We start from the raw sequence: 13,431 nt of genomic DNA on the forward strand, positions 1-13,431 counted from the left end.
CATCCAAATGGGAAGAGAATTAAAACTGTTATTGTATCCAGATGACATGATACTATATATAGAAAACCCTAAGGACTCAACCCAAAAATTACTTGAACTGATCAACAAATTCAGCGAAGTAGCAGGATAGAAGATTAACATTCAGAAATCAGTCGAATTTCTGTATACCAACAATGAAATATTAGAAAAGGAATACAAAAATACAATACCTTTTAAAATTGTACCCCAAAAAATCAAATACCTGGGAATACACCTAACCAAGTAGGTAAAAAAATTATATGCTAATAACTATAAAACATTAATCAAGGAAATTAAAGAAGATGTAAAGAAATGGAAAGATATTCCATGCTCATGGGTTGGAAAAATTAATATTGTAAAAATGGCCATACTACCCAAAGCAATCTACATATTCCACACAATCCCTAGCAAATTACCCATGACATTTTTCACAAATTCATATGGAACCACAAAAGACCCAGAACTGCCAAAGAAATTCTGAAGAACAAAAACCAAGCAGGAGGCATCTCTCTCCCAGACTTCAGGCAATACTGCAAACCAAAGTAACCAAGAAAATGTGGTATTGGTACCCAAACAGACATACGGACCAATGGAACAGGATAGAGAACCCAGAAATAAACACAGACACCTATAGTCAATTTTTGACAAAGGAGGCAAGAATATAAAATGGGAAAATGTCTCTTCAGAAAGTATTGCTGGGAAACCTGGACAGCTACATGCGAAGAAATGAAACTAGAACACACTCTCGCACCATGCACACAAATAAACTCAAAATGGCTTAAAGACTTAAATATAAGACAAGACACCATCAAACTCCTGGAAGATGAGAGAGTGGTGAGTTTTTATAGGAAAAAGAAGAAATAGTGAGGGAGTGTATTATGATTTAAGCAGAAGCAAAGCCAGTTGATGGTCCTTCAACAATGGATGTAAGTGCCCACAGCAATCTCACATGAGTTAAAATCACTAATTTCTTTATCCATTCATCTGTTGATGGACACTTACTTTGCTTCCATGTCTTGGCTATTGTAAATAGTACTGCTATGAACATTAGGGTGCATGGATCTTTTCAAATTATGTTTTCTCTGGATTATGCCCACGCATGGGAATGTGGGATCATCTGGTAGCTCTATTTTCAGTTTTTTAAGGAACTTGCACACTGTTTTCCCTAGCAACTCTACCAATTTACATTCCAACCAACAGTATAGGATGATTCCTTTTTTTTTTCTCCACACTCTTTCCAGCATTTATTATTTGTAGATGTTTTGATGGTGACCATTTTGACTGGTGGGATGTGATACCTCATCATAGTTTTGACTTGCATTTCTCTAATAATTAGTGATGTTGAGCATCTTTTCATGTACATTTTGGCTAGCTGTATGTCTTATTTTTAATTTTTTTATTACTCAAATGAATTTATCACATCTGTAGTTGTATAATGATCACAACAATCTAATTTCACAGGATTTCCATCCCATAACCCAAGCACATCCCCACACCCCCCAAACTGTCTCCTCTGGAGACCATAATTTTTTCAATGTCTGTGAGTCAGCGTCTGTTCTGCAAAGAAGTTCATTCTGTCCTTTTTTCAGGTTCCACATGTCAGTGAAAGCATTGGATGTTGGTGTCTCATTGTATGGCTGACTTCACTTAGCATGATCATTTCTAGGTCCATCCATGTTGCTAAAAATGCTGGTATTTCATTCCTTTTAATGGCTGAGTAATATTCCATTGTGTATATGTACCACTTCTTCTTGATCCACTCCTCTGTCAATGGACATTTAGGTTGTTTCCATGTCTTGGCTACTGCAAATAGTGCTGCAATGAACATTAGAGTACATGTGTCTTTGTGAATTGTGTTTTTCTCTGGATAGATGCCCAGAAGTGGGATTGCTGGGTCAAATGGTAGTTCTATGTTTAGTTTTCAGAGGCATCTCCATCCTGTTTTCCACAGTGGTTGCACCAATTTACAATCCCACCAACAGTGTACTAGGGTTCCTTTTTCTCCACACCCTCTCCAGCCCTTCTTGTTTGTAGACTTTTGGATGATGGCCATTCTGGCTGGTGTAAGGTGGTACATCAGAGTGGTTTTGATTTGCATTTCTATCATAATGAGTGATGTTGAACATCTTTTCATGTGTTTTTCAGCCATCTGTATGTCTTCTTTGGAGAAGTGTCTCTTTAGATATTCTGCCCATTTTTGGATGGGGTTGTTTGTTTTTTTTTTTTTTTTGGTATGGAGCTGAGAAGGTGTTTATAAATTTTGGAGATCAAGGCTTTGTCAGTTGATTCACTTGCAAAGATTTTCTCCCATTCTGTGGGTTGTCTTTTCATTTTGTTTAGGGTTTCCTTTGCTGTGCAGAAGCTTTTCAGTTTGATTAGGTCCCATTTGTTTATTTTTGTTTTTACTGTCATTACTCTAAGAGTTGGATCTGAGAAGAGGTTGCTGTGGTTTATTTCAGAGAGTGTCTGGCCTATGTTTTCCTCTAAGAGTTTGATAGTGTCTGGTCTTCTGTCTAGGTCTTTCATCCATTTGGAGTTTACTTTTGTGTATGGTGTTAGGGGGTGTTCTAATTTCATTCTTTTCCATGTGGCTGTCCATTTTTCCCAGCACCACTTATTGAACAAGCTGTCCTATCTCCATTGTATATTTGTGCCTCCTTTGTCATAGAGTAGTTGGCTGTAGGTGTGTGGGTTGAATTCTGGGCTTTCTCTCCTGTTCCACTGGTCTATGTTTCTGTCTTTGTGCTAGTACCATACAGTTTTGATGACTGCTGCTTTGTAGTAGAGTCTGAAGTCCGGGAGCCTGATTCCTCCAGTTCCATTTTTCTTCTTCAGGATGTCTCTGGCTCTTTTGGGTCTTTTGTGCTTCCAAACAAACTTTAAAATATTTTGTTCGAGTTCTGTGAAGAATGTCCTTGGTAATTTGATAGGGATTGCATTGAATCTATAGATTGCCTTGGGCAGTATAGTCATTTTGATAATATTGACTTTTCCAATCCACGAGCATGTTATGTCTTTCCATCTATTGTGTCATGTTTGATTTCTTTCATTAGTGTCTTATAGTTTTCAGAGTACAGGTCTTTTTGTCTCTTTAGGTAGGTTTACTCCTAGGCATTTTATTCTTTTGGATGTGATGGTAAATGGGATTGCTTCCCTAATTTCTCTTTCTGATCTTTCATTGTTAGTGTATAGAAATGCCATCAATTTTTGTGTGTTAATTTTGTATCCTGCGACTTTTCCCATTCATGGATGAGCTCTAACAGTTTTCTGGTAGTGTCTTTAGGATTCTCTAGGTATAGTATCATGTCATCTGCAAATAGTGATAGTTTTACTTCTTCCTTTTCAATTTGGATTCTTTTACCTCTTTTACTTCTCTGATTGCTGTGGCTAGGAGTTCCAAAACTATGTGGAAGAGTAATATTGAGAGTGGCCATCCTTGTCTTGTTCCTGATCTCAGCGGGAATTCTTTTAGCTTTTCACCATTGAGAATGATGTTTACTGTGGGTTTGTCATATATGGCCTTTATCATGTTGAGGTAGGTTCCCGAAATGCCCATTTTCTGAAGGGTTTTTAATCAGAAATAGGTGTTGGATTTTTCAAAGGCTTTTTCTGCGTCTATGGAGAGGATCATATGGTTTTTATTCTTCAGTTTGTTAATGTGGTGTATCACACTGTTGGATTTGTGGATATTGAAGAACCCTTGCATCCCTGGTATAAATCCCACTTGATCATGATGTACAATCCTTTTAATGTATTGTTGGATGTGGTTTGCTAGTGTTTTGTTGAGGATTTTTGCATCGATTTTCATCAGTGAAATTAGCTTGTAGTTTTCTTTTTTTGTGGTATCTTTGTCTGGCTTTGTCTTCAGGGCAATGATGGCCTTATAGAATGAGTTTGGGAGTATCCCTTTCTCTGCCATTTTTTGAAATAGTTTCAGAAGGAGAGGTGCTAGCTCTTCTCTGAATGTTTGGTGGAATTCACCTGTGAAGCCATCTGGTCCTGGACTTTTGTATGTTGGGAGTTTTTTAATCACCGTTTCAATATCAGTTCTTGTGATTGGTCCATTCATCTTTTCTAGTTCATCTTGGTTGAGCCTTGGAAGATTGTACTTTTCTAAGAATTTCTTCTAGGTTTTCTGTTTTATTGACGTATAGTTGCATGTAGTAGTCTCTTGTGAGCCTTTGTATTTCTGTGATGTCTGTTGTGACTTCTCCTTTTTCATTTCTAATTATATTGATTTGAGTCCTCTTTTTTTCTTGATAAGTCTGGCTAAGGGTTAATCAATTTTCTTGATCTTTTCAAAGAACCAGCTTTTCGTTTCATTGATCTTTTCTATGGTTTTCTTTGTTTCTATTTCACTAATTTCTGCTCTGATCTTTATGATTTCTATCCTTCTTCTGACTTTAGGTCTTGTCTGTTCTTCTCTCTGGAGCTGCTTTAGATGTAAAGTTAGGTTGTTTATTTGAGCTTTTTCTTGTTTCCTGAGGTGGGCTTGTATTGCTATAAACTTTCCTCTTAGAATGGCTTTTGCTGCATCCCATAGGTTTTAGAGTGTCGTATCTTCATTGTCATTGGCTTCTAGGTATTATTTAACTTCCTCTTTGATTTCTTCAATGATCCATTGGTTGTTTAGTAGCATGATGTTTAGTCTCCATGTGTTTGTGTTTTTTGCAGTTTTTTTCTTGTTGTTGATTTCCAGTTATATAGCGTTGGGGTGGGAAAAGATGCTTGATATGATTTCAATTTTCTTAAAGTTACTGAGGTTGGATTTATAGCCCAGGATGTGATGAATCTTAGAGAATGTTCCATGTGCACTTGAGAAAAATGTGTATTCTGTTGCTTTTGGATGGAACGTCCTATAAATATCTATTAAGTCCATCTAGTTTAATGCATCATTCAGGTCCTGTGTTTCCTTTGATTTTCTGTTTGGTTGATCTGTCCATTGCTGTAAGTGGTGAGTTCAAGCCCTCCACTATTATTGTGTTATTGTCAATTTGTCCTTTTAAGGTCGTTTGCAGTTGCCTTATATATTGTGGTGAACCTATGTTAGGTGTGTATATGTTTAAAATTGTTATATCTTCTTGGATTGAACCTTTGATCATTATGTAGTGACCTTTTTGTCCCTTAAAATATTCTTCATTTTAAAGTCTATTTTTTCTGTTATGAGTATTGCCACTCCAGCTTTCTTTTGATCCCCGTTTGCATGGGATATTGTCTTCCATCCTCTCACTTTCCATTTGTATGTGTCCCTAGAAGTGAAGTGGGTCTCTTGAAGACAGCATGTGTATGGGTCTTGGTTTTGTATCCATTCAGCCAGTCTGTGTCTTTTGGTTGGGGCATTTAGTCCTTTATCATTTGAGGTAATTATTGATATGTATATTCTTATTGCCATTTTATTAATTGCTTTGTATTTGTTTTTGTTGCTCTTTTTTCTTCCCTTCTCTTGTTCTCTCCTCTTGTGGTTTGATGACTATCTTTAGTATTGTATTTGAGTTGATTTTTCTTTGTTTGTGTATCAATTGTAGATTTTTGGTTTGCAGTTATTCTGAAGTTTTGATATAAGAGTCTATGTGTATATGAGATTGTTTTAAGTTGTTGTTCTCTTAATTGCAAGTTCATCTCCAGTGTCCTGCATTTGTACCCACCTCTTCTCATGATTTCTGATATTGGTGGCGTAATTGTGCATGGATGATTTCATATCTTTACGGTATATATACCTTTACTGGTGAGCCTTGTCATGTGTGGCATTTTTGTTTCCTGTTGCTGTCTTTTCTTTTCTGCCTGGAGAAGTTCCATTAGTATATGTTATGAGGCTGGTTTCATGTTGCTGAACTCTCTCAGCTTTTGCTTATCTGTGAAGCTTTTGATTTCTCCTTCAAATCTGAATGAGAGCCTTGCTGGGTGGAGTAATCTTGATTGGAGGTTTTTCCTTTCATCACATTAAGAATATCATGCCACTCCCTTCTGGCCTGCAGTTTCTACTGAAAAATCTGCTGATAACTTTATTGGGGTTCCCTTTATTTTGTTTGTTTCTTTTCCCTAGCTGCTTTCAAGATTTTCTCTTTGTCTTTAATTTGGTCAGTTTGATTAATATGTGTCTCGTGGTGTTCCTCCTTGGGTTTATTTTATATGGTACTCGTTATGCTTCCTGGAATTGAGTGAGTGGTTCCTTTCCCATGTTAGGGAAGTTTTCAGCTATTATCTCTTGGAATATTTTTTCTGTCCCTTTCTCTGGCTCTTCTCCTTCTGGCACCCCTATAATACAGGTATTGGTGCATTTAACCTTGTCCCAGAGTTCTTTGAGGCTGTCTTCATTTCTTTTCAATCTTTTTTCTCTTTTCCGTTCTGCATCGGTAATTTCGGCCAGTCTGTCCTCCACCTCTCTTATTCGTTCTTCTGCCTCCTGTATTCTGCTGTTAGCTGCTTCTAGTGAATTTTTTATTTCAGTTATTGTATTTTGCATCTCTTCTTGTTTAAGTTTTATATCTTGTATCTCTTTGGTCAGTGTTTCCTGTAAGTTATCCATCTTTGCCTCCAGTTTATGTCCAATGTCTTCATCATCTTCAGCATCAACAGTCTAAAGTCTTTTTCTTGGAGGCTGAGAATCTCCTGATCACTTATCTGATTTTCTGTTGTTTTTTTTCTTTCTCCCTCATCTGAGTTATAGCTCTCTGTCTTTTCATTTGTATAGGTTTTTGGTGTGGTGATGTTTTTACAGATAATAGAGTTGTAGCCTCTCTTACTTCTGGTGTCTGCCCCCCTTGTGGATGAAGGTGGTATGGGGGTGCTTGCTGTTGGCTTCCTGATGGGAGGGGCTGATGCCTGCCCACTAGTAGGTGGAGCTGATTCTAATCCCTCTGGTGGGGGGGGGCTTAGTCTCTGGATGGGATTAGAGGCAGCTGTGTGCCTGAGGGTTCTTTAGGTAGCCTGTTTACTGAGAGTTGGGGCTGTGATCCCACCTGGATTGTTGTTTGCCCTGGGGCTTCTCAGTGCTGACTGATGGGTGGTGCCAGATTTTCCCAAAATGGCAGAGCAGGGCAGGCTGCTGAATATTCCCGAGAGCTTTGCTTCCAGTGCATTCCCTCACAATAAGCCACACTCACCCCTGTTTTCCCAGCAGGTCCTCTAATAACTGGAGTCAGGTTTGACCCAGATTCCTATGGAGACTTTGCTTTGCCCTGGGACCCAGTGCACATGAAAGTCTGTGTGTGCCTTTGAAGAATGGGGTCTCCATTTCTCCCAGTCCCGTGGAGCTCCTGTGCACAAGCCCCACTGGCCTTCAATGCCAGATGCTCCAGGGGCTCTTTCTCCCAGTGCCAGATGTGCACAGGTGCGAGTTTGTTGTGGGGCTCAGAACTCTCCCTCCTGTAGGTGAGTCTCTGTGAACCAGTTAGTTTCCAGTCTGTGGGGCTTCCCACCTGGGTGGTATGGGGTTGTTTATATCTTGAAATCGCCCCTCCTACCTCTTAATGTGGCCTCCTCTTTGTCTTCTGGAGTAGGATATCTTTTTTAAGGTTTCTGGTCCATTTGGGTGAAGATTGCTCAGGCTTTAGTTGTGAATTTTGTTGTTTTTAGAAGAGTAGTTGAGCCTCAGTCCTTATATTCTGTCATCTTAATCCCATCTCTGAAAGACCAATTCTTAGATTTGGGCATCCCAACAATCCTGTGTTCACTGTAGACATAAAGCCAACAAGCACCATCTCAGGCTTTGAGGATGCTCTCTTTTGCTGACATGGCCACGTTCAACACCCCTGATCAGGCATGTTCAGCAGCAGAGGATCCCAGATTCTTGTGGTCTCAAACAGGCGGTCCAAATCTCCCAAAACCCTTGTCTGCAGGGCCTATAGACTTTGTGGTGGGCAGCCTGCCTCCCAGTGCTGGGCCAAAAAGGCCTGCAGAGTCTGGGGCTCTCAGCTGTATGTCTTCTTGAAAGAGATATCTTTTTAGATCTTCTGCCAATTTTTTGATGGGTTCTTTGTTTTTTTGGTATTGAGCTGTACGACATTTGTAGAAGATATAGTATATATACTATATATATATATATATACACACACACACACAAATATATATATATACACACATGTACACATATATAAAATGCAGTATTTCTCAACCATTAAAAAAGAATGGAATAATGCCTTTTTCAGCAACATGGATGGACCTAGACACTATCACACTAAGTGAAGTAAGCCAGACAGATAAAGGCAAATATCATATGCTATTGCTTATAAGTGGAATCTCAAAAAAGGCTATGAATGAACTTCTTTATAAGACAGAAAGGAACTCACAGACATTGAAAAAAACTTACAGTTACAAAGAGAAAGGGAAAGAGTGGGATAAATTAGGAGGTTGGGATTAAAATACACATACTAGTACAGATAAAATATATAACCAACAAGGGCCTACTGTACAGCATAGGGAACTATACTCATTATCTTGGGTATAATGAAAGAGAACATAAAAAAGAATATATATATATATACACACACATACATGCATATGTATGTATAACTGAATCTCTTTATTGTATAATTGAAACCAACACAACAGTGTAAATCAACTCTATTTCAATAAAAATAAAAAATCCTGGAATTCCCACCATGGCTGTGTGGTAACAAACCCAATTAGTATCCACGAGGGTATGGGTTCAATCCCTGGTCTTGCACAGTGGGTTAGGGATCCAGCATTGCCATGAGCTGTGACATAGGTCACAGATGTGGCTCAGACCCTGTGTTGCTGTGGCTATGGTGTAGGTCAGTGGCAGCAGCTCCAATTTGACCCCTAGCCCTGGATCTTCCATGTGCAGTGGGTGTGGTCCTAAAAAGACAAAAAAAAAAAAAAATCCTAACCTCCAAGAGCTTGATTCTTCACCAAGAATCAGCAGAAACCAGCTTCCAGTGGAGAACTTTCCCCTGTGTGTTAATCAAGAGCATGCTGCCTGGAGTTTCCTGCTGCCCACCAGCTTCCTCAGGCCCTGTTTCAAGTCTTTGTTTCTCAGGCTATAGATAAAGGGATTGAGCATGGAGGACAGAACTGTGTAGACAATTGTTGCCATGTGGTCCCTGACGGTGTAGGAGGACACAGGCTGTAAATAGACATAGAAGATGCTTCCATAAAAGAGTGTCACCACAGTGACATGAGAACCACAAGTGGAGAAGGCTTTGCATTTGCCAGCAGCTGAGGGAATTTTGAGAACCACGGTGAGGATTCGTATGTAAGAGAAAGTAATGCATAGAAAGGGGGTCACTAACAGAATAGGTCCTTCTATCATCATCACAGTTTCATTGACAAATGTGGAGGAGCATGACAATTTCATCAGAGGACTGATATCACAGAGAAAGTGATGGATGATATTTGAGTCACAGAAAGTGAGCTGATTCAGCAGAAGTGTGTGTAGCAGTGAGTGGAGGTGAGGCAATGAGCAGGAGAGGGCCACCATCAGGACACAGCGGTGGTGACTCATGATGGTGACATAGTGGAAGGGATCACAGATGGCCACATAGCGGTCAAAGGCCATGACTGCTAGAAGGAAACTGTCAGTGTTTCCCAAGGCATATAGAAAATACATCTGAGTCAGACACCCAGCATAGGAGATGGTCTTATGGGACAAGAAGTTCACCAGCATCCTGGGGACAATGGTTGTTGTGAAGCAAATGTCAGTGAAAGACAGGAAAGTCAGGAAGAAATACATGGGAGTCTGGAGCTGGGGGTCTGAGCGGATGGCCAGGATGATGAGCAGGTTTCCTGTGATGGTGACCAGGTATATGGTGAGGAAGAGGGTAAAGAGTGGCTTCTGGTCCTCGGGCCGAGAGGAGAGTCCCAGGAGGATGAACTCAGAGACACTGCTGGTTTGGTTGACTCTTTCCATTGATGTGGGTCTAGTTATGCACAAGAAGTTTTGTTACAAAACATGCTCCAATTCCACACCCCAAACCATGAGAACCCAGCAAGTCTTTATTTCCTCGATTTAGTCACAAAGCGCAGCTGTTCAGGGAAAGCTTGTCAGCCTCCTGGTGCTTGATGTGGTCCTTCCTTCCCTAATCCATGGGTGTCATAGGGCCTTCTTTGAAAGCTGGAGAGACAGAAGAAGAGTTTTCCTTTAGAAACCATAAGAAGTGGACATTCCTGATCCACATTTTTTAGTTCCTATTCTGAAAATGCTCTGGGTCCCTGCTGAGAACATAGCATAAAGAGATTAATCTTTGCTTTTATGCAGTTCATGTTGTGGTTTTGGAGGTAGATCATTAGCAAACAAATACATAATATAATATCAGGTTGGGTACATTTGTTAACGAAATAAAGCAGTATAAGAGTGGAGGTGACTGCGCAGTGGAGATTTTAGGTTGGGAAGTCACAGGATACTCACTCCTTATCAAAGCTAATTCAGTTGTTATAATACTGGAGTTTACCTTTGCATTGTCTTGGGTAGAAATAAGCCTTGGCCAAAATAACCAACAGGTGAAATCTAAGAAGAATGTTGAATTAATTCAACAGTGTTTTCTCCCTCATTTGGTGGCAGAATGAGAAGGCCCTTCTCCTTAGTTCTTGAGATGCTCTCATCCTCAGTCTGTGCATGTCTCCCCTCTTTGGTAAATTATTTTTCTTTTCTTTAGTCCCCTGTCCTAAATTACATTTGTACATAATAGGCATCCAAGAAAATTTTAAAAAATTAAAAAAAAATTGTTGAAGTGTAGTTGATTTACAATGTTTTGTTAATTTCTGCTGTATAGCAAAGTATATATATATATACACGTGTATACACACACACATATTCTTTTTCCTATGCCTTTCTATTATGTTTTCTCACAGAATATTGAATATGCTTCCCTATGCTATACAGTAGGACCTTCTTTTTCTTTTTCTTTTTGTCTTTTTAGGGCCACACTCGCGGCTTATGGAGGTTGGCTAGCAGTCGAATCTGAGCTGTAGCTGCTGGCCTACACCACAGCAAGACCAGATCCTTAACCCACTGAGCGAGGCCAGAAATTGAACCTGCATCCTCATGGATGCTTGTCAGATTGGTTTCTGCTGAGCCACAGTGGGACCTTTTGTTTATGATGGGCAACCCCTGTTGATTATTCATGTTGTAAAGATTCCTTTCAGTGGATATGTGTATATATACATAATTGAATCACTTTGCTCTACAGAAGAAATTAACACAACATTGTAAATCAACTATACTACAAACAAATTTTTAAAAATGAAAAACAGTTATCTCTCACATATTTATCCAAAAATACTTATGAGAAGCATGTTTATACACATGGCTTTTTTCAGTCATATCCAGTTACCCAGCAATGGACATCCAAAAAGCCTCTGTTTCTTGCTACTGCAAAACACTCTATAATGAGCGATCTTGCATCATTAAAGCACTGTAAAAAAGTGCTTTGAATCAACTTTTTTTTTAGAGTCACCATATTCCTCCATATATTTTGAATAGGGATTTTCAAATATTTTTGAGACACTGGTTAATTATATATTCTGGTTTCCAAAAAACTCTCGATAATAGAGCTCCCCCTGTGGTGCAGTGAGTTAATGATCCCTTTAGTTAATGATCCCTTTTGTTTCTGTGGTGGTGCTGGTTTGATACCCAGCCCAGTGCAGTGGCTTAAAGATCCAGCCTTGCCGCAGCTGTGGTATAGGTTCCCAGGTGAGGCTCTGCTTCGATCCCTGGCTCAGGAGATTTCATATGCTGCAGGCATGGCCAAAAAAGGAAAAAAAATCTCTATGATGAACATACTTCTGTTATCAAAGTGTTTAAAATAATTTCTTTAGAGGCAGCATGCTCTTTCACATACTTTTGAAAATACACTGGTGTAGTACATAGATATATTAACACATTAATTACTTGAATAGAAAATGCTTACATTTTAGTTGTAAGTTACTAAACATTTTTAAGCCTCAGTTACTTCATGCTTAACAATGGACACAAATATTTACATTCACATGAGGATTTAGTGAGAGAACACATTGCAAGCATTTAAAGGACACAGCATATTGTAAACACTCTGGAGAAGCTGTTGATCCTTATCACTCCCTGTGTCACCTTCCCTTATCTGCTTTTTCTAGATGTTCTCCTAAGCAATTAATACATAGGCATAAAACATCACATCCCTCACTGCCAAATTGTTAGGCTAATTTCAGGATTTTACAAGACTTTATGGAAGAAATATTTGTTGATGCATTGAGCTTTGAATGTATCAGTAAAGATAATCATAATACTGAATATTATTGAAAATTTATTACATGCCATGCTTATGCCAAGCATCTCACTATCATAACAGGAATTGTGAGGCATGTGTTGTTATCAGGAGACTTAGTTTTACGGAGGTAAAGGTGTTTGCTTAAGGTCACTAAGGAAGTGAAGAGCAGTCAGGATTTGAAGCCCACTCTGTTTTCAGACTCACTCTAAGCTCATGCTCTTAAGTGTTATGCTCCCCCTTCTTGGTTTTTGTGTATTTATTGTCACCATCAGGCAAGGCACTGTTTTCCTCATTTTGATAATTTCCTACATGAATTAGCCTTCCATCCCCCTTAACTGACAAACTTTCTTCTCCCATGTTCAGAATATATCCTTGCAGTTGCAAGAGAGGTGACCTATCTTACTATGTTATAGAGATGGTGGAATTTGAAAAGCTGAACATCCATGATTAATTGGCCAAAATCAGGCAGAGATAACTGGTGGTGCATGACTGGGGCATGTCTGTTGTCTAAGCTGTGGTTGTGCAGTGGACACTTCCCTGGACTGAAAAGGAGGGGTTGGATTTGTCCTCCATCACCTGCTCCCAAGCTGGTTCCTGATGTTTTATGAACAACAAGGGAGACATTATGTATGTAAAGCAGTTTATCACAAACAGATCAACATTCAAAGATGAGTCATTTGTGAAAGGGCTGCCTGAGGAAGGTGGAATACAAAACTAAGTGGTGATTTGGTGAATTAATGGGATTGGATCCTGGTTGAATGTGCTGACAAGGGGCAAAAAGGAGGAAGATTTTGGAGCTGAGAATCAGGAAGAACAGTTCTAAAAGCACAGGGAAGGAGGCTGGGAATACCTTAGTTTGATGGGTTTTGCTTCCATGAAAACATGGTATAGGTGGCCTAGAGGTTAAACTGGATGCCCTTAAAACCAAGTGCCACATGGAAGTTTTACTTGGACCTTATGACTTCTCAATCCATAAAATATTTGAAAGTATGAAGAAATAAAGAGTAAGGTTCTGAATTGGATTGGGGTAGCCCCTGGGTGGCTAGCTCACCAAAGCTCACCTCCACATCCAGATGCTTTTCTTTCCTTGCCAGCCTCCCCAGAAGCTGATGGGCACCACCTCTGCTCTCAGCCAAAACCTCATGCTTCTCAGCCAAAGCTCAGCTTCCTCCTGTGTCTCTCATGAAATCTGGGGCTGATTGGAAGGAGA

At 39.5% G+C, this 13,431-nt stretch overlaps 1 protein-coding gene across 1 annotated transcript; it reads right to left on the minus strand.

Moving 5' to 3' along the window:
• Window positions 1–8,941: 8,941 nt before the first annotated feature.
• On the minus strand, window positions 8,942–9,886 carry LOC100523835 (olfactory receptor 1L8-like). Its single transcript, XM_003122146.3, has one exon. It carries the CDS (start codon window positions 9,884–9,886, stop codon window positions 8,942–8,944), a length of 945 nt encoding a protein of 314 aa, XP_003122194.3.
• Between the last annotated feature and the right edge of the window lie 3,545 nt (window positions 9,887–13,431).

This window comes from Sus scrofa, chromosome 1 (genome assembly GCF_054392235.1).
Source record: "Sus scrofa isolate SSC_HxYL_T2T_F1_AM1 chromosome 1, Sscrofa_HxYL_maternal_Yorkshire_Landrace_v2.0, whole genome shotgun sequence".
Lineage (NCBI taxonomy): Eukaryota > Metazoa > Chordata > Mammalia > Artiodactyla > Suidae > Sus > Sus scrofa.